Source organism: Lutra lutra, chromosome 12 (genome assembly GCF_902655055.1).
Source record: "Lutra lutra chromosome 12, mLutLut1.2, whole genome shotgun sequence".
Taxonomy (NCBI): Eukaryota; Metazoa; Chordata; class Mammalia; order Carnivora; family Mustelidae; genus Lutra; species Lutra lutra.
In genome coordinates this window covers 78705100-78726173 of record NC_062289.1, presented here as the reverse complement: position 1 = coordinate 78726173, position 21074 = coordinate 78705100, and the positions used below count along the sequence as shown (strand labels likewise).

General features: G+C 60.5%; 1 protein-coding gene across 2 annotated transcripts in view; it reads left to right on the top strand.

Annotated features, from left to right (window-relative positions):
• The window catches only part of ADGRD1 (adhesion G protein-coupled receptor D1), a 125171-nt gene extending 104723 nt beyond the window's left edge, over positions 1-20448 (top strand). For both annotated transcript variants that reach the window (XM_047697578.1, XM_047697577.1), the window contains 7 exons: positions 3161-3227; positions 3910-3976; positions 11489-11580; positions 14593-14719; positions 15953-15994; positions 17190-17282; positions 18455-20448. In XM_047697578.1, the coding sequence (XP_047553534.1) occupies positions 3161-3227; positions 3910-3976; positions 11489-11580; positions 14593-14719; positions 15953-15994; positions 17190-17282; positions 18455-18550 (584 nt within the window). In that variant the 3' untranslated portion in view covers positions 18551-20448. The remainder of the gene's footprint in view (positions 1-3160; positions 3228-3909; positions 3977-11488; positions 11581-14592; positions 14720-15952; positions 15995-17189; positions 17283-18454) is intronic.
• The last annotated feature ends 626 nt before the right edge of the window (positions 20449-21074 follow it).

Below are 21074 nucleotides of genomic sequence, written 5' to 3'. Positions count from 1 at the left end.
CAGAGATCTTTTTGAAAAGTGCGGCCCTCTGGGAACCCTGAGTTCACAGTCCTGTTGGGCGGCACAGTCTGGACTGTGTAGCTTCTCACCCCAGCGTCATCCCTGTGGGTGGGTGCGTGTGTGGCCCAGATGTTGCTGTTTGCGGAGGGAGCCCAGGGCCGGGCCTGTCACCTTCCCGTGGGGGATGTCCTCAGGGCTCAGGAGCTGCATCTCTCCGTCTGACTGGGTAGAGTTCACTCTGGGCGTCAGTAACGACAGCACGCAGCTGGGCCCTCTCAACCTTCAGGGGCTAGTGAGGAAGGAGCTGGAGGCTGACCCCGGGCACAGGGAGACCACCCCACGGGGAGCGCCCCTTGCACAGAGGCCTTGTCCTCCAGAGCCCGCCCTTGGCCTTGAAGCCCTCAGGACTGTTTTGAAGCCGAGTTGGGGGATGGAGGCATCACATCAGGAACATACCTTGAGGTTTTGCGAGATGTCAGGCCCTAGGTTGGACTAGTAAGGTGAGTGAACCGTGATCTCTGTCCCTGAAGTGTCCCCGTGGGAGCAGGAGAGATTAGGAGGGATGTTTGAGAGTTTGCGCATCCTGCCGCAGATGTGCGTTTCCGATGGCCGACTCAGAAGTGAGGGGTTCAGCTTTCTCTGAGGAACTCCCACTCGTCCCAGGCACATCCTTGGTTGTGGTTGATGGAGGCCTCCCTTCCCTGGGCTGCTTGGTGTTCCAGGGAGCCGGGCCAGTGCTGGGCCACAGGGTTGCCAGTCAGATGGCCACTCCGCGCTGTTTGCTGTAAAGCCACACACCTTTACTTCCCGTTTCTGTGTCCCTGGTGGCCGTGGCTGTGGGCGGGGCTGTGCTCGTGGCAGCCCCACGAGGAGGGGTTGCTGCCTGGAACTGTTGCTGGGTGCTGGGGAAGAGGGGAGGACACGGAAGGACCTCACACTGAAATTAAATACTCAGTCTGGAGAGGCACACTCACTTCTGTCCACACCCGGGACCCTAATAGGCTCCCTCGCGCCCAGAGAAGCATCTGGAAGAGTGTGGCAGGTGGCACTGGCCCTCAGGCAGGAGGGCAGGCCACTTGTCTCCAGCCTCCTCTCTGCCCTTCTCTGTGAGGCCTCTGCCCCTGTGTCAAGTTTCCTTTGCTTGTCTTTGCTCTTTGCTCTGTCCTGGCCGGTGGCTCCCACGGTCCCACCCTGGGCTAGGGAAGTACCACCACTTTCCAAAGACAGCACGTCCTCAACTCCACGCAGCTTGTGTCCACGCGCCAGGGCCAGACGGACCCTGAACTGTCTCCAGAAGCATGCCATGTGCCTGCACGGCTACGGGGACCGGTGGTCGCGGTGACGGCCACAGTAGAGGGACTGGAGTTGGCTAACAGTGCAGATGATTACAGGGACTGAGCTGAGCCGTGCAACGTCTCGTCATTCACACACGTGGCCAGAGCACAGATGGGGAGCAGGGTGCTCGGCCCTCCATTTCCACAGGGAGACCGTGGAGACTCAGAGTGGAGACTTCATTGAGGCCACACAGCGGGTCTGGGGTACCCCTGGGAATGGACCCAGGGCCCAAGATTTTCCTACTGGCTCTTACCTGCCTCCTCATCCTCCCACCTCTGAAACATTTCTTCTTAAGAACACACACACTAGGGCACCTGGATGACTCAGTCGCTAAGCATCTGACTCTTGGTTTTAGTTCAGATCGTGATCTTAGGGTCCTGGGATGGAGCCCCATGTTGGGCTCTCTCCCTCTGCCCCTCCCCCCACTCCGGGTGTACACTCTTTCTCTCTCAAATAAATAAATGAGCCTTTAAAAAAGAGAAGAGTACACACTTAGTCACGTGCTGGGCTCTGCCATGTGCCTCAGAGACCGCAGACAGATGGGCTGCCTCTGCTCAGACAGACGCTTCTCCCACTGCCCCATGGGGTGACCTGGGATACCAGGAGAGGGACACAGGAAGAAATGGTGAGGGAGCCCCCAGCACTGCGTTTGAGATCGAATGAGCTGTGAATGCAGAAAAAGAACCTTGGACTCCTCCATTTTACCCCAGGCAGCAAAGATGCCATCCGCAGACCCGTGGACGTGGGCCAGGACTGGGGGAGGGGCGTGTAGGCCTTGACCACCGAGTTTGAAACCCATCTCCAGCAGTACTTGCCACACCTTCTGGAACCCACCAGGATGGGACGTCTGTGCCTGCTTGCTGTTCTGTGGACCCAGAGCAAAGGTGGCCCTCGGCCTGCACTTCCTCAGTGAAACTGGGGTGCCTTGGTGGTGCTGTTGGGGTGCTGGGTGGCTGCCAGTGCCCGGGGCTTAATGCTCCCCGCACTAGCCCACACCAAATGAGCCGGGCAGAGAGGATGCCCTGTGACATTTGTGGACATGGAGGGCTCGGGGAGGGGCTGCTGGGCTGGAGCCAGGTCCCAGGGAGTTGGCTCACTTCCTGTGGCCCTGGGTCCATCCGGGCAGGAGCCCCAGGCGTGTGGCACCAGGAAGAAGTCTGCCTTCTCTCTTGTCATGCTCACCTGTGGGACACTCATGTGACAGCAGGCCTCTCCCCAGAGGCCAGTGGGTCCCCTCTGTGGAGGCCTGGACATTTTCTGTAATGTATTTGAACTAGTTGGATGTCAGAGCAGCAGATCAGAGATAGACCAGCTATGCAGGAAACTCCTGTTCACGACTGTTCAGACTGAAGCCGGAAAGGCCCGGAGCCGCTGCAGGAGGCACGCAGGCACAGCCCGGGGCAGGCTTCCCTCTCCTTCCTCTGGGGCCACGAGTTCAGCGCAGGCGGGGCGGGGGGGCACTCCTGCGTGCTCACCACCCCCAGCCTCTGCTCTGGGAGCGAGCAGAATGCAGCCTGGTTGTGAGGAGCCAGCCAGCAGAGGGACAGGTCCCCTGATGTCCTTGTCCGGGCCCCCTTCCACGGCAGGGGAGCAGGGGAGAGGATAGGGTTCAGAGGTCTGCTTGTGAGTGCGGGTGTTCATGGGAATGGGAGTGTGAGGGTGAGGGTGAGTGTGAGTTGGCCCTCGGTGTAGACTGAGGCTCCTGCAGGCCGTCTCAGCACTTCCCGCTCGCAGTTCACACCCACCGGGGGCAGGGGAATGAATGACTGAGGAATGAGGGGTTCCAAAGCCAGCGGCCATGATCTCCTGCTCTCATTGTCCACAGGTTTGCCTTTCCTGGTCTGTGTCATTTCAGTGTCGTCTGCTACGAACAGTTACGGAACAATTACAAAGTAAGTTAAGGGACGCATCCTTGTGTTTGGCAGGAGGGAAAGACCGCTGTTGGGGGTCTCCGGGCACTGCCCTATCATCCCGTGTTGTTCTGGGGGTGTGGTCTGTCTCTGTGGGGCTGCCCCACAGAGGTCCTGGGGCAGAAAGGAGGCCAGCGAGGGCCAGGAACAGCCCCAGCTGAGCCCAGTCACTCTCCCCACAAGCAGAGGTCCAGGGGGCTCGCTCTTTCCCAAGAGGATGGGAGCAGAAGATCCCCCTCAACTTAGAATTCTCAGGAAATGTAGGGGAGTCCAGCCATCTTGTATACAGTTGTCCCCTTCGGGAGCCTGGGTTGGCCATGCACCTTGCAGTGGAGCTGCTCAGGTGCCTTTCCTGGAAAGGTCACCTCCTCAGAGCAGGGCCCAATGAGCAGCTCACAGATGCCATCCCCTGCCGCAGGCATTTTGTGTGTCCTGGTCCTGGAGGTGTCAGGGGAGGAAGGGGGGCAGACAGGTACCTGGAACATTCACCCCAAGAATGAGAGGCAGAAATCATGGTGGGAAGGATGCAGAGATATCTATGGGGGTGAACAGTGTTAACTCTGGCTGCTCAGATAGGCCACATAGTGGAAAAAGATACTGGCTTGGCAACTGTTCTGGGCAGAGGGACAGTGGTGTGGACCTCACGCTTTGCTTCCATCCACAGCTGCTGGCTGTCCATCACCAGTGGCGCTATCTGGGCCTTCGTGGCCCCTGCACTGTGCATCATTGTGGTAAGTCCCTGCTTGTGGGAGCAGAGGGGCTGGGCGTTGTGGGCCCTGTGACCCCATCCACAGCCTGTCACAGCACCCTCTACTCCGGCATGTGACGCAGGGCTCTTGTCCCCAGATGGCGTGTGGGAGGTGCAGGTGCACACAGCCTGCGAGGGGCAGTGTGTGCCGGTGGGGTCTTCCCTCCCCGGTCTCGCTCTCGCCCTGCCGCTGCAGCTGCAGCAGGGATGGTCATCCCTGGGAAGCAACCCCACAGAGTTCCCGACATCACGGGGGACAGAGAATGCCACCCGAAGGGCCGGTGAGCTCTCTGGCCGGCCTGCTGGGTGCTCTGCTGGGCCCAGGGCTCAAGAGAGGCTGTGGCAAGGGGTGGGGCTCCCACTTCTGGCTGGGGGTGCCATCCTCGGATGCTGGGGGTCCGCCCTCTGACGCGGGGTGGGGGGGCACTGTCCTCAGGCAGGGGGCCCTGACTGTAAAGAGCTCTGGAATCTCACAAAATTCTAAAGACAGCCTTTGCTTTTCTAGCTATTGTTCCTCCTACATTTCCCACAAAAGCCCTGGGTTAAGTTTCATCCTTTCTGATGGGCCTGGCTTGGAACGTTGCCCATTATGGTCCCTCGCTGCAGCCAGAGGAGAGGAGTGCTCTGACTGGCCAGCCCTCCTGGGCCTGGAGGAGGGGAGTGGTCTGATTGGCGGGGCTTGGGTGGTTGTGCCAATCCTGGGACTGGAGCAGGTGGATTCCAAGTCCGGGAGGAAGTTACGAGAAAACTGGGGTGTGGTTCGCACAGAAGGGGCGGCGCACAAGTGGCAGGGGCCCTGGGAGGTGCCAGGGAGCCCCTCTCCATCCGGTCTGGGCCTGGGGCCCTGCTTCTTCCCGACTCAGGGGACGCCAGGTGTGGCCTCGAGGTCGTGCGGGCTGGGCCCTGTGGGCCAAGTCCCTGGGGTTCCTCGGAGGAGGGTTCCCTGGTGTCCTCGTGGGGGATCGCCTACGAAGTCAGCGTTGATGACAAAGGCTCGATGTAGGACCATCCTTCTCCTAAGATATGAAAGTGCTTTTCCGTGAAGTGTCGCCGCCTGTGCTGGGAGTAGCTGCGGGAGAGATGGTACTTGCTGTTCCCTGGAGTGGCAGCCCAAGGCGCCAGGGCGGTAGAATGACCAAATCCCGGCCTGGGGGGCCGGGGTGGAGTCGGGCAGCGGCCTTAGTGTGGATGTCCTCCTCCTGTCACTCTTCCCCTCCCCCTCCTCCCCAGGGACACAGACCAGGGGGAATTCTCCACAGGTAGCATATATGTTGGCTAACTGAACGTAACAAAAAATCAGTCAATGCCCCGTAGATAGGAAAGGCTCAGTCCTGGGAAGCGCAGGGGGTCAGGCACTCAGGATGTCAGCAGGTGTCTCTTGCTTGCCCGTTGCCTGTGGGCTAGCTGTGTCTCAGACACACTCTGTCTGGCGGGGACATGTGTCCTCTGTGCGGAACAGAGCAAGGAGGGAAACTGTCCCCGGGGAAGTCCTGGAGCAGTTCTGATTGGCTGCTGTGGGTCACATGTCTGTCCCAGAGCCAGTCACTGGGGATGGAAGCGGATGACTGGCCAGGCCAGTGTCACCTGACTGCTCGGGGGCCAGAGCTGAGGGGTCCGCAGGCAGCCATGGGGAGCCGGGGAGGAGCGTGACGCCGGTGCTCTTGCGCCAGGATCGGTACCGGGCATGAGGCCTGGTCAGGGACAGCCTGTCTCTGCCATCCCATCTGGGCATCTGTCCACAGTGGTGCTGAGCACTGTTACCAGGAAGGGGTGGCCCACAGAAGGGCCTCCCCACACCCTTTCTGCCCCCTCCCCTCTGCGCAAATCCACATCTGTAATCTCTAGGACCCCAGGTGGGACCCCAGAACACGTGCTGTCGGGGCCAGAACCCTGGACACACTCCAGGTGCACCTTCCCATGCTGGGACCCTTGATATGCTCTCCGTGTGCACCCCTGCCTCAGCACCCCCTGGATCGGCTCTCCACAAGTACTTCTGCTGGGACCCCAGGACGTGCCCTCCATGCACCCTGGGGCGGTCCCCCAGGCCATGGTACTGCTTCTCGGCTGCCGCCCTTAAGGATGTGAAGTCCTGCCTTGGCTGGGGCACCAGTGTTGACAGGGAAGGAAAGGGACACCTCCCGGATGCCTGTCCCTTCAGCGTCCTCATTCATCACCCCCATTCATCGCCCACCATCGCTCATCCCTGTCTGCCACCCGAGGACGGGTGACCCCTGAGGGCAGTCCGCAGGGACTTGGACTGCTTGGCCCTGCATGGCCGGGCTCTCGTAAATTCCACACTTCCCTTCTTTCACCCTGGTTCTCTTCCCAGCTGCTTATCTGAAAGCCCACTTGCCTTTGTTCCAAGTTCGCTGGCAGCAGCCGAGGCTGTGGGCCCTGGTGGTTAATTAGAAGTGAAAGTGAGGGAAGAAGCTTGAGGATCTGTTAGTTCCTGCCTCGTTAAAATCCTGTGCGCACAGTGCTCAAGCCTTACATTGGTGGGGCAGTGCGAAAGTGAGGGCTTTCCAGAGGGACAGAGCTTGGGACACCACCATGGTGTCACCACTGTCTACTGGGGCGAGAGTGACAGTGGGAGGCGCCCACCCCACACAGCAGCCCCGTTGTCCCGCATCATTCACCCAGCTCCCACTTTCTGGGCCAGGCTCCTGCTCCCTGGCTTTGGGGATGTGTGGCCCGTGGAGGTGCCGGCAGGAGAGCAGAGGGTGGGAGGGGAGCAAGGCCAGGTGTCCACCCTTGGATCCTTCATGTAGGACCGCGGGTGGCCAGGGCTGCGCCGTCCTCCATAGGTCAGAGCCTGGCTGCAGCCCCGGCCTCCATGCTCCCCGGGTACTTCTGCGAGGGGAGGGGCACAGCTGACCCACTGTATACATCTTGTCCCCACCTCTCAGTCCTTCTGTGTCCAGGAGGAGCAGCAGGTGCTGCTGGGAGCACTTGTCTTGCATGCCGCAGGCTCTGGTCCTCCCAGGTGTGCCCCCCGCCTCTGGCCCCCGGGCCTCCCTGCACAGGAGAAGCTGTAGGAATGGAGGTACTAGAGGCCATTCCGGTTGCCGTCTCCCCAGAGTCCTCTGTGCATGAGCCTGGGATGGCCTCTCCCCAAGGGATGGAGGGGGTCGGGGGGACACGTCCTGAATAGGCAGACGAGGGCCGGGGGTAGGGGTAGGGAGAGCCCATGGGGAGATGCTGCTGAGATCCAGCACAGAGGGATCAAGAAGATCTTGCTCAGGCCGGGGTCCCGGGGAAGGAGAGAGGGGTAGGTGTGAGAGCCATTTTGGGGAGTCAGGGGAAAAAGGAGGTGAGACCATCCTGGTGCTGGGTGCAGGGTGGAAGGAGAGAAGGGATGCTTGTGTTTGCCTCCCAGCTTGCAGACGGAGGAGCGAGTCCGCCTGCAGAAGCGTCCCGCGCCCGGCAGCTTTATTGCTGCTGTGGTATCGTACTCGGGATGCGGGACTAGCTTCAGGCGTCTGGAGATCTTGTGTGAAGGTATCTGGGATGTGTGGCAGCCTGGCTGTGTGTGGCTGGGTCTGTGGTGAGACCAGAGGAACTAGTAACATGGCCACCCAGCCCTGTTCTGGGGTGGACAGTGGGGCCTCAGGGTGGGTGGGAGCAGCTCAGGGCCCTGCGGCGGTGACCTTGGGCTCCCACGTTGTGGCCGCCACTCTGGGAGACTGAGACACCCTCGATGGATGGACCATGGACGGAAGAGCTTCCTGGGGGACCGGAGCTTCTGAGGAGCCTGACCGGGCTGAGCATGAAGCAGGGAGGGGCATGCCCAGCCGGAGAAGATCTCACACCTGTTCTGGAAGGGCCGAGAGGTCGGGGAGGGCCCGGGGCGGTGGATCCGAGCGTCCCTCCACCATTGCACAAACGAGGGGCTCTGAGCAGGGCCAGTGTTCTCCAGGGAATGGCTTAAGCTGCAGGAGGTAACTCGGGGATGTGTGATGGAGCCTGCAAATCCAGGGCCGTCCCCTGTCCCTGGGGCTCCGTGGGGCTCGGGGGCACGGAGCTGTGGCTCCCTGGGGAGGGCTCCCATCCGAGCATAGAGGCTCTGACAGCCTGTGTGGCTAAAAGCGCCCACCAGTGCTTGCCAGTTTGGAACACGTTTTTGAGAGGTGTCTGTTTGGGTTGGGATGGGTGGTTTCTACGTGTTCTGGTGCAATTGGTCTTCCTGGGGCTGGACTCTTGGGGACAGTGAAGGGTCCCTGGGGCCTTGAGCTGGGGAGAAAAGGGCAGAAGTGAGCCACAGCCATCCTGTCGCCACACACACTGTTCCCCAGTCGGGAAGGGAAGTGGCTGCCATTCCCCAGATGGCTGCAGGCAGGCTGAGTGTGGATGGCCTGTGGGACCAGCAGGTGTCATAGGAGCCATTGAGTCTGGATGCCCTGCTTGGGAACCCCGTGGGTGGCAGAGTCCCCCAGGGCCTTGTTCTGTGCAGGCCTCACAAGGCAAGAGAGAGACTCCTCCGAGGAGAAGTCGGGACAGCTGGGTCTCCATAGATGCACAGATGCCACAGGGTTATAGTGCCAGTCACAGATGTCCATAGGGACAGACAAACAGCCGTGGACTCACACCGCTGTGTCTCCTGTGTATGTCCGTGTAATGCTCTCCCTGTGAGTCGTGGCACGCACCTCCCTCACGAGGTCAGGGAGCAGGACACGGTGCGAACCCCAGAGCCCCGTGCAGCCCTTCCCTCCTCCCATGGTCACGTGACCCTGAGTGCAGATCCTTCCCCCTCCTGCCTTTCTGCTGAAATGCGGCCCACGACCTATTCCTCCGGCCTCTGTCAGAGGTGACCTGCTGGCTGTTGTCATGGGGAACGCTGGTTAATGGAACAACCAGTGTCCGAGGTGCATGGCCTCCCCACCCTGGCCTCCCCCTTTCCCAGCCTCCCTCCCATGGACGGCCAGGGTGAGGGGGCAGGCCCGCTTCTGCTCTGGATGTTCCCAAAACACTAGGGCTTTTTGGTTCCCAGCACAGCCTTCGCTGGAATGAGGCGGCAGCGGTCGCTGGGTTGGGGTTCCCCTGGCCCCTCCCCTGCTCTACAGGCAGGCGGGACTATCATCCCGAGGCAGGGAGAGTGCTTGCTGGAGGGAAGCCCTCAGAGCCCAGCGGGGAGAGGGAGGTGGGAGAAACGAACCCCCCAGAAATCTTCGCAGAGACAGCCGCTGATGCCAGTTAGAAGCTGTGGGAAATGGCAGCGGCTTCACTGTGGTCACCGTACTTCCTGGCAGAGGTCAGGAGGCGACAGGGGGCCCGCAGTCCCATCAGGCACCGTCTGTGTACCCCTGATTTTCCCTTCGGGGGTAGAGGCCTTGGGTCATGTATGTGCAACGGACGAGGGGTAACGTGGTTCTGGAATTTTAGCCCTCATGTGGGAATTGGAAAGAAAAATTTAACATTTAAGTACCATCCGTTCAGCTCTCTTTCTCAGCCTCCATCTCCGCGCCTCCAGCAGATACCCCTGGTGCTAATTACTCGTGTATCCTCAGGCTTTATGCTGGGAGAGGAAAATGTGAATACACGTTTGCACGTACACAGGCCCAGGGCCTTTCTCACATGATGTCTGTTGGACTCAGGCTTTATGAGCATGGGAAGAACGGCCCAGTCCATGGTCCCCCTGCAGAGTGGGTGCCCCCAGACCTGCCACCCGCTGTGGTCAGTCACATGGTCTCCAGCCTGTGTTATTCCAGAAAGACCTCAGCTTTGCCCAGGGCGCAAGGAACCCAGAATGTGAATTGCCAAGTTGAGGGGATAGGCCTGCAGGACAGGCGGACGGGACCAGCAGGAACCTCCACTCAAATGCACAGGAAGTCCTGCAGGAATCATCGTCGGAACTCCAAACTTCCCCCAAAAGCATAAAGCCGAAAAGCATTTATTCCAGAAAATAACCAAATCTCTGGGGGGGAAAGGGGGCTCCTGGTGGCCCTGCCCTCTGGTCGCTGGGAGCAGCTGGTGCCCGGTCGGAGATGAAAGCCTGTGGCTCTCCGAGCTGAGCTGCACGTGGACTTCGGGGAGCAACTGTGGTCTGGAGCACAGTCCCCACCCCTCTGGGGCCTTGCTCTGCCCACCCTTTCTCCGTGGCGCTGAGTGGGGTTTTCTCGCGGTTGTCCATGACTGGAGGGGCAGGGAGGAGGGCAGCGCTGCTGGGGGACATTCATACCGTTGACTTCTTTCCTCCTCCCTGGTGCTGGGGGACTTTGGTGAGGATCCTTGTTGTGCAGGAGGGAGAGGAAGCAGGTGACGTGGGTCCGAAGCCAGGGACTGAACTGCCTGGGGTTGAGGTGTCAGCGAGGACACGGAGCCGGCCCCGTAGGGCACTATACTGGCAGGAGTGCATGCTGGGGCTGAGTGGGGAGGGTGCCAGCCCCTGCCCTGGTGCTCGGACATGGAGCCATGGGGACAGGTGACTGGGAGGAGGGAGACCAAGAGGAGCTGCTGTGGAAAAGCAGAGAGTTTGTAGGGACGTGTCTGCAAGGCTGCCTTGTAAGGTAGTGTCAGCAGCGGCGCCTCAGGCCGGGGCCCCCGTGAGGATGCAGGTGCCTGGGCTGGGCAGACCTGCTCGTGGGCCCGGCCACCAGGGTGGGAGCCCCTGGGCCCTGCCTGCCACCCTGCAGCACCAGCTGGTTCTCCTGGGCACTGGGCTGGGGTGGGGAGGGCCACTTCTTCCGGGGGGTCTGCCAGGGAACTCCTTGTTTTTGCCTTTGATCGGGCCTGAAAGTGCACCTAGGATTTTAGCCTGGAGCTGGACTCCTTGGTGACTTTGTCATTGATCTTCTGAGGTTTCCAGAGGGGAGAGGGGGTCCCAGCCACAGCACAACCCTGAATCCAGTGGCTGCAGAAGGAAATCCAGGCTCTCACTTCCCCTTGCTGCTTCCTGCCTTGCCGGGCTCGGTCAGGGCCCCGGAGAGCTGCCCTCAGAGGGACAGTTTGTGCCAAAAGCTCTTCAGAGAAGCCCCCCCAGCCCCACCCCCAGCTCCACTGACCCCAGGGGAGCAGCCCTGGGCAGGTGCAGTCCCCTGCGCCATGGCCTCCGTGGACGACACAGCCGCAGGCCTGCCGGGCCGGGGAGTGAGAGGCTGGCTTTGCGCAGGCGGCTTCGTGGATGCAATTTCTCACCCTTGCAGCGATCTGTTCGTGCTGTGGGTGTCAGGACTGTTTCTCCTCGGGTGGGCAACAAGGGCACAAGGCCGTCGTGTGTGGGCTCACCGAGTGAGCAACGCCGAAGTGAGGTCTCAGCCCCAGGCCTGGCCTTGCTGTGCCCCTGGGTTCAGAACTTCCTCACGGGCACAGATGTGCTCCCAGAGGGCGCTGCTGCATGTGGCAAGGACAGTGGAAATGCTCGGGGACCCTGTGGGCCAGGTTTCTGCAGAGACACTACCTCCTGGCTCGGAAGCCAGGGGCGGCTTGGGCAGCCGTCTGGGGGGATCGGGGCTCTGCGGCCACAGGCCTCACCTTGTGTCCCGTTGCTTTCCTCATGCAGGTCAATGTCGGCATCCTCATCGCTGTGACCAGGGTCATCACACAGATCAGCGCCGACAACTACAAGATACATGGGGACCCCAGCGCCTTCAAGTAAGTTGGACTCTGGGCCATCAGTGGCGGTCCTGCCTGCACAGAGCTGTTCGAGGCCAGGGGCCACTGGGGAGCTTTGAGCTTGAGACCTTGCTTGGCTATTACCGCCTGACCAGGACCAGCCCTTTTCCAGCCTTGCTGCTGCATTTGTAAAGCAAGGGGTCTCATCCCTGGGGTAAGGAGGAAGATTCTAGATTCGGTCCTGCCCCAGCCCCTGCCATAGCACCCTCCATGCCTTGCTTTCCTAGCCGTGGAGGGCTGTCAATGCAGGTGAACCTCCTCAGGGTAGAACTTCCCGAGGAGCTCCAGGGCTGGTCCCCCGGAGGAGGCGCAGGTCCCTCTGGGGAGGGATTCGCCCATGCCTCCTGGGCTCGAGGCGTCCTGGCCCTGTATCAGGGAGGGCTCCCCTGACTGCACCGGACTGAAGACCCAGCACAAACTGGGTGAAGGCGAGGGGGTTGATCCACAAAGCCCAGGAGGGAGTCTCGACCTGCTTGATCCAGGGGACCCGGCTTCTCCCCCATCCTTCGTCCCCGTGTCCCCGGTCGGCTTCCTGCTCAGATGGACCTGCCTCCTGGTGACCCTGGTGACACGGGAAGCCCCTGCATCCCAGATCAGACTGAGGTCCTGAGGCTGGAGGCCGGGGCTCCCATCGCGTCACACGCTCATCCCAGAACCAGTCACAGCAGAACGGAAGTGACCAGTTCCCCCGGACCTGAGTCCCAGGGGCCATCCTGGCTCTGGGGGGCATTCAGCACCCCAAACCACAGGCCCAGGAAGTGGGGGAGGTGCTCCTCTCAAGGAACTTGGGGGCTGTCATGAACATTTAGGACAGGGACACGAGGTAGCTAACGTTCTGCAAGTTACTTTAGCTACACTATATCTTTTCCGATCTGAGAGCAAAAGCAGTAAATATGTCAGTAGCAAATCGATTAGACAATTATTTTGTAATGAGTTCCCAACACCGTGAATTGGACTGACAAACAGCTCTGGCCTTCATGGGTTTTCTCAGCTCCCAGACACTTCCGAGGGAAGCGCCGTAGGGCAGGCAGGGCCTCCCAGGTCGGGGAGCACATTTCTGTGTCTCTGCAGAGCCTTGGCTGTTGGCCCGACCGCTGAGGACTCCCGTGTCCTGCACCTGACAGCCCAGGGTCCCACTCCTCCCAGGAGAGCTCAGGCCGTGCCTCTGGACAGAGAGGTGGCTCTGCAGGATGACCCGGCTGCGTGACCTGTGCTGGGGCTTCTCCACACGGCTCCACGGGGCTCCCCCTCACTGACTTCTGAGGTCCCCTGTGTGGCCTTGTCCCCCGGGCTCCAGACCAGGCAGGGTGGCGGCAACTGCGGCATCCTCGGACGGCTTCTGTGGCTGCATGTGACCATGTCCTCCTTCTCAGGCCTTGGTTTCAATCTGGCTGTGTCCTCTGTGCAGAGCAGCTCTGCACAGTGACTAACAGGACGACGAGCTTCCTTAGGAGCCTGAAGGGGCTTCTCCTCCTCCTTAGTCTTTGTTTCCTGAGGGACTCCAGACTCCCCAGAGAGGAGCAGGGAACGTTCCACTTTCACAAGTGAGATCCAGGCTCCTGGGGGCAGGGGTGAGGCTGAGGACCACGAGGACCCACCCACGAGCCGTGGGAGAGGAGGGGGACGCTCATGGGGACTGAGACCCACGCAGGGTGGCCTGGGGAGCAGCGGGAGGGGACGTGTCGGGCAGTGTGTCCACCTGCCGGGGCCTCCCCCCAGGGCAGGAACCCGCTCCTTCTGTGTGTGACGAGGGACCCCGGCAGCTCTGGCCCATTAACAAGAGGCCTCAGAGAGCACCAGCTGGACATGTCTTCCCCAAGACTTTCTGTTCTGAGGCTTCAGTTTTTAAGAAAAAACAGCACAGTTTGAGACCCATTTCTCAAGCCTGCTCTTTTCTTATACGGATTCTCCAATATGTGAAGATGAAGGTACATCGTCCGTGATGGCTTGTTTCCCGGATTCCGGTGTTTTGACTGTACTGACTTTAAGGAGATGTGGGGCTGCCGCTCCCTGGGCAGCTGACCTGTGGGGCCATCCGCTGGTTTTCAGGGTTTGTGGCCTGGAGCTGTCAGGACCGGGATTTGGGTGTCCCGCCAGGGAGCTCGGCTGGCCGTGTCGCCCCTCCTCCCAGGGATGCTGGATGTGTGTGTGCCCGTGTGCACGCTCGTCAGTCTGTCCATCACTCATTCACTCGCGCGTTTGCTCCTGCACTTGGCAGTCACTTCCCGAGAGCCCACAGGGCCGGGCGTGGGGCTGTGCATCGGGATCGTGGCAATGAAGCCCCAGCCCAGCCGCTGGCGCTCGTGGTCTTGTGAGCGAGGCTGATGTGCAGTCAGTGCGCCCAGTGATAAGCACAGCTTTCCTCTGAAGCCCAGGTGCAGACCTCCCAGCCTGCAGATCCGAGCCGCTCCGGAAGTCAGGGTAGACTGTGAGCAACGGGAAGAACAGCTGGGATCAGACAACACGTGGGCCTTGCCTCACTGGTTCAGGGGTTCCCTGGGAGCAGACTAGGAGCTAGCTCTGCTCCGGGCTTGCAGACGCAGCAGGGACCATGTCCGCGGAGCCCACGTTCTGGGAAGGAGCCCGTGAGGCTGAACCCGAGAGTGCATCCTTCCCTGCTGGATCCTCCCCTGGAGCCTTGGCTCTGCTGTGCTTCGAGGGTGCCGGGGATCAGCTTTCCCACCGAGCCCTGCTGCCGGCCGGGTCATGGTGATCAGCTGAGGGTGCCCCGGGGGGCATGATGGCTGCTGGGTGCCCGGTGCCAGCTGCAGGAGGGCAGAGGCAGAGCTGCTGGCTTGGCCCCGAGCTGGCCGGGCAGGGACCCGGTGTCAGGTCCCGAGCGCTCCACTCCTCACCCGAGGTTCCCTGCAGGGTGGAGCTCAGGTCTGGCCCCTGGCAGGGCCGTGTCCGCTCCCTCTCAGCGGCCTCCCACTGAGAGGCCAGTGCCCCCCGGCCTGCCCCCCAGAGTGGCCATCTCCACTTCCCTTTCAGGTTGACAATAAAAGCCGTGGCCGTGCTGCTGCCCATCCTGGGAACCTCGTGGGTCTTCGGCGTGCTTGCTGTCAACAGCCAGGCCTTGGCCTTCCAGTATATATTTGCTGTCCTCAACTCCCTGCAGGTGAGCACCTGTGGGACTGCCCTGCCAGCGGTCTGCTTCTGAGCAGACACGTGTGCAGCGGGTTGTCGCAAGCGTGGGACGGAGGCCCTCCTCTCTGCTCCCGCCACATATCCTGTGAGACCCAGCATGGGCATGCCCAGGGCCAAGGTCAGGGTTATCGATGGAGCCCGCCCCTGGGTCTCTGCACATGGGGCCTGTTTGCAGCAGGGCTGCCTCGTCGTGCCAGCCACTGTCGGTGGGAAGCACAGCGGGGCCTCAAAGGGAAGACGGTTGCACGGATGCCACTCTGGAAAGGTCGCAGAGATGGTGACGGCGTGTGCCCCAGGTCTGGGTACATGTGTGTTCCCTGTGTAGAGGCGCAGAGAAGGGGCAGCAGCCTAGAAATCGGAGACTTGGGGTGCTCAGAGCCTGCACTCCAGACCCACAAACCCCCAAAGGGAGAGTGGAAGTGAGTGCCCCACCCCCACAGCCCCACAGCTGAGCCTGAGCTGTGTGCTGGTGAGCGTGAGCTCGGCCCACCTGCGCCGTCTTTGGGGCGCTCGGGGCCTTCCTGACCAGGGACTGCATCTTACAAGAGCTGTTGCTGCTTCTGATTTGTAATAAGCCGCACACATTGTTTCCTTCCGGTCGTTCACCAGAGAAGGTGAATGTCCTGGCTGCTGCTGTCACGCAGCTGGGTCCCGGGGCCCATCACTCATCCTCTCTGCATTCCAGTCCCTCCTCCATGAAGTGGGAACCGTAACAGGACCCACTCCTGGCGCAGCTTCCACACTAAGCGAGCGAGCTCAGGGGAGGTGTTGGCCAGTGCCGGACACACGGTAGCTGTCTTCAGAGTTTGGGGACATCCTCATTCTCATGCTTGCTTCGTTGTTACCATCATGCTATCTGGGAGGACACGAAGGCTCAGTTCAGTTGATTCTCAGATGTCCTCACCTTTGTCCATTCCCAGCATTTTACTCATCCCCGGGTCTGTCCTGCCTTTGTACCTTTGCCCAAACAGCACAGTGGGCACAGTGGTGCCTGCCTCTAGGCTGGATTTCACACTGGGATCTGGATGCCTCCCGTTCTCAGGGGCTCCAGACCGTAGGATCGTCAACAGCTCACTTGCAGGCTCCCCAGCGGTGAGCCACACCAGTGCCCGTCCCAGAACCCACATGGCCTTGGGAGGAAGCTTTGGAGAGTGCTGTGACAAAATGTGAGAGCCTAATCTTGTGTTCTCCCCTTCCTCCCCAGGGGTTTTTCATCTTCCTTTTCCACTGTCTCCTGAATTCAGAGGTATGTCTATTCTACTTCCTGGAAACACAGAGGTAGTTTTTCACTTCTGGAAGGGCACAGAGCGCAAAAAGTCTTGCCCCATCAGGCCAGTGTCCAGGCAGGCTTTGGTAATGGTCACAAGTTGTGTGCTATAGGCTGCTTTCCATCAGCCCTTCTCTTGCCTCCTGGTTGCTGAGCAACCTCCAGGCATCTCCTTCCTGGCCTCACACAGGCCCTCCTGGCTCTGCGGAGGATGGGGTGATGGAGATAGTGGGGGGCAGCCAATCTGCAGAATCAAGACCTGGCTGGCACATTAGGGAGAGTAAGATGTAGCTGTCTTTCCAATGGCCCCCCAAAGGCAAGAGGAGGCTGTTTGGGGTGAAAGAAGGAGGTCTCCTGACCGCAGGACTTGGGGCCACTGTGTCCCCTGCCCTCCGCAGGCATTGGGGCAGTTGGGAGTGGGCTCGTTCTCAGGTGCAGTCTGGACATTGACTTGCCATGCACTTGGCCACGGGCAGGGTGAAGGCTGCTCTAGATCCTGTTTCTCAAGACCCATACTTAGGCTTACATTGTGGGCTTGACATCTGAGACAATTTTGGGCTCGGTCATGGGGAGGCACCTGTGGATTAGTGAGTGGGAACAGGCAGAGGGGTGCTATCCCATCTGCACTATTTCTGTGGGAGGTCTGTTCATAGGAGATACAGGTCAGGCGGGGAGGGAAGGGATACTGGGGGCAGGAGGATGGCTGGAGGTGGGCAGGGTGAGTCGCTGAGGACAATGGTGACCAGGGGTGGAGGGGAGCAGCTCAGCAGAGCCCAAAACTGTGGTTCATATGATGGGAAGCGGACATGGCCTTGAGCCATGCCTGGCCTACCCCATGTCTGCATTTGTTCCCTTGCTTGTCCTCTGTCCCTGCTCCTGGCCACACTCTGCCCCCTCCACCATTCCTTGTTGAGCATGTGTCCTAGCCAGAACTGGGATGAGGCCAGCAGGGAGCAGACCAGTCCCAGCTTCCTCGCTCCGTGGGCCCTGGTAGGTGGTGGGGACAGAGCACACCTGCCAACTGGGGCAGTGAGTCTGGACAGATGCTTCCAGATCCTGCCCATTCTGGGACTTTATTTCAGCACAAAACCTAGAGGCCTTGGAGAACAACCTTTATTGTTGCTGTTTCCACCGCTGAAATGGCTTCTAACCATCCTCTGTTCTGCCTTCAAAGGTGAGGGCTGCCTTCAAACATAAAACCAAGGTCTGGAGCCTCACGAGCAGCTCCATCCGCAGTGCTAATGCGAAGCCCTTCAGCTCTGACATTGTGAGTGCCGTGCAGTGTCGGGTCTGCACCTCCTTCTCGCTTCAGTCCTGTCCTGAATGCCTGTGTGCTTGCTCTCATGGACCCGTGGGCTCTGGACTTCTTCCTTGTTATCTGGAAAGTCCCAGTGGCTGCTGGCCTTGGCTCTGGGCACCAGGCCTCTGCCCTCCTGGGCCTCCTAAACCCAGAGCCTCCAGACAGAGCACATTTCCTTCCTTCCTTCCCTGAGCCTGACCTGGCCAGGGGCACGTCGTGCAGGTGGCTGCCCAGCTCGGGGCTTGGTGGTAAGGCGTGGCCGCTGGCGCCGCCTGCTCGGCCTTTTACATTCTTCATCCGGCCTGGGGGCTGCATGTGCTCTGGGGTGACGGTATGTCCACAGCGGCCCATCTCCCAGGGCCAGTACTTCTGCACTGACTTAGGAGGAAGGAGGATGAGCTGATGAGGAGGCAGGCACGGGGTGTGCTGCCAGTGTCCCAGGAGGCATGAAAGTCCCCAGGCACAGCCCGGCCTTCAGGGAACTTATCTCCTGCATGGGTCTCTTCCCTCTGCAGACACCCAAGGACCGAGTCTTGGTGCTCAGGGATCCCGACAAGCCTGTCATCTCCACACCAGGCTCGGTTCACCTTCCTCCTGTGGGAAGTGCAGATGTGGGCAGGGCCCCAGGTGCCTGGGGCGGATGACGTGTGTTCTGGCTGAGCCCAGGGCCTGGCGCAGGGGTCCTGTCCTCGGGAGGGACTTTCTGGGCTGTGTTGTGTCATAACCACCAACTGCTCATTCTGTTTACTGACATGTGTGACTGTCTTGTGTCTCCCGCTGGTGGGTAGAGCATGGGGACAAGAATATGGTTGGCACTGGTCACTCCTGTGAGCCCAGAGCCTGCCACAAAGGTGAGGTATGCTCTGTGCGTGCATGTGGAGTGAGCACACGGACAGAGAGGAGCGGGAGTGAGCGTGTGCGACACCAGCTCTGGGAAGTGACAAGGAAGGAAGTCTGCGCAGAAGGTGGGAGGCAGTGTGCCCCCGGAGTTCAGGGCTCTCTTCCCCGGAGGGCAGCGGGGCCCTGATGGGTTGAGGGGGCCTCATGCAGCTTTCTGGGCCAGCGCTTCTGCACTGCCCGGGATCTGGTTTCCTGTCCTGGGAGCACGTCTTCAGAGTTCACTCGTTTGTGATTCACAGATGAATGGGACCCGGCCAGGCACAGTGTCTACCAAGCTCAGCCCCTGGGACAAGAGCAGCCATTCTGCTCACCGCGTGGACCTGTCCACTGTATGAGCAGGGAGGCCGCTGACCGGCCGTCTTGCTGCTCAGACGCACCCCGCAAACTAAACACAAGAAACACTCTGCCTTCTCCGTGGGACCCTCTCCTTGTTGCTGTCTGGGTGTGGGGGTCCTGGCCCCCTTGACAGGCATCCTCACCTCTGGCCCTCCCCGTGTGACAGAGCCCGCTGCTGGGCCCGAAGCCTGATGCACAGTAGGGGGCGGCCCTCCCAGCTCTGGTCCTCCCATGGCCAAGTGACTGTCCCCTGGGGCACTTGCCGTGGGCACATAGGACCTTGGGGCTGCAGCACGACGAGGGCAAGTTAGCCTGGGCGCCGTGATGGGGACTTGGGGCCAGAGAGGCAGGGTCCTGCGGGGGAGGTGAAGGCCCCGAGGCACCCCTGCAGGCTCAGGCAGAGGCACGTGGGGGTGTCTAAGGAGTGTGAAGAATGTCCTCGACCTGCTGAATCAGCCACAGCAAGCTCTAAGAAGAGGGCCTGGTGCAGGCTGGAGCCCCGTGGGCCACCCTCGCCTTCCAGCTGCACAGAGGGTTGGGGCCGGGGGGTTGCTGGCTGCTCAGGGCCCATCTGTGGGAGGAGCCGGATGGGGCCGCTGCAGGGACAGCTCCCAGCCTCCCCATCGGGGTTCTCTCCACACTGGCGGTCCGCCCCGCCCGGGGCCCTGCTAGAGCACCTGAGCCCTCCCTCATCCCCGCAGCCCCGTAGCTGGGCTTCCCATGGCCTTGATTCCCCAGAGCTTCCTGCTGGTCACGTACAGACCCGTTCTGTGTTTCCCCCAGGCAGATGCCACTGGTGGGTAGTGAGCACGCATCCCGTGTGGCCACAGAGGCTGCTCACACCGTGGACCAGGGGAGGGTGGCCTGATGGTGGCTATGTCTTCCGGTCGCTTTCGGCTTGTGGACCGGGGCTGGGTCCCCAGGAAGTGGAGTGACCATTACTGCTGTGTGTGTGTGTGGGCAGGGTCCCTGTGACACCAGGGCCTGTGACCTTAGATGTGCCCCCAGTGCCACTGAATATCAGGAAGCAGGCTGGGAAAGCTTAGACCAGGGCGTCCGCGGGGATGGTGTGCATGAGCCGTGGGGGCAAGATGTTCAGGCCTGTAGGTGATACTGGAAAGTCTTCTGTAAACTGTGACTGTGGTGGCACCAAGCCCTGTCCACCCCACACGCCCGCCAGGTCTCCAGGGGCCTTCTCCCTCTCGCTCGGGGGCCACCTGATCCCGACGGTTGCCGCCGTCCCCCACAGGCATGTCCCATGCGGGGAGGGGTCCGACCAAGAGCCACGTGTCAATTGAGGGGCAGCTGTGTTCTTGCTTCCTCACGAGGTCCCAGGGGCAGCAGCCAACCCAGCACGGGGTGACGGTGGTGGTGACCTCCGTGTGGGCCCCAGGGACGGGCGGGGGGGCTGGAACGCTGCCCAGCCCCCTACCAGGCTTCTCCTCGTGGTTCCCGAAACCGACAGCTTGTACCTGTGCACTGCAGCCTCGTCGCGCGCGAGCCCCGAGGACTGAGAGCGCCGCAGTCCCGAGTCTGCGCTGGGGCCGCTGCCCCCTTCGTCTCCGGGGAAGCACGTCGAGTATGGAGCTGTCTTTCCTTCAGGTGGAATTCTTTGTTTTAAGCTCAGCATGTTCGCTCTACACAGCTGATATATCAAGGGGAGTAATGAAGAAACCTTTCACTTCTAATGAAGGAGCGCGCGCACTTTATTTATAGGCTATAGATCTGGGCTTCTGCGGCGTTTTATTATCTGCACACAATTTGGCCAAAGACAAGAAATTGGGAAGAATCATGTGTTTACGGTAGTTCACAGCACAGGAAAAATGATGAATGCCACCAAGTAGTGAAAATATGTCGTGATTTTTTATGAAATAAACTCTCCATGTCCTGACGGTGATGTGTGGTCCTCAAGTTTTTGGCTTGTGCGAGGTGAGCGGAATGAAGTCTCAAGACAGAAATCTGTGGAGAAACACACATGGGTGACATCCCGCCCTGGGAGTCACCTGACAGACATGTAGTCAGCGCCTCCTGTGTACCCAGCACGTCCCACCTTTCAGGAGCCTCCCTTCCCCGGGCAGGGCAGTAGGGCACAAGCACCAGCCCCTGAGCCCAGGGAGGGAGGACAGGGAGAGGGTCTGCGCAGCCGTGTGTCCCCCTGAGTCGGGGCGCGGCGTGCAGGAGCCTCCGTCAGCACCCAGCCCGGCGCGCGGCTCTCCCACGCTGCTGCTGGACCCGCAGAACAGACGGACTCGTCCTCCTCGTCCCCATCATGTGCCCCCCACAGCCACCGGCTCTCAGACTTCTGCTCTGCACAACCATTTTCTGAATCACCACATGCCATTCATAATTTTCCCTGTAGCAAAAATGCATGAAGTACCCGGTGACAAAAATTTCAGCAAACCCTTGAATTATCTTACAGTCGTTAAAGAAGCTCGGGAGCGTTCTCTCCTTTTCAGTTTGCTGGGAGTTTGAGAAGGGTCGGTGCTCATTTTTTCATACGCCCTTTTTTGACCCTGCAAAGTG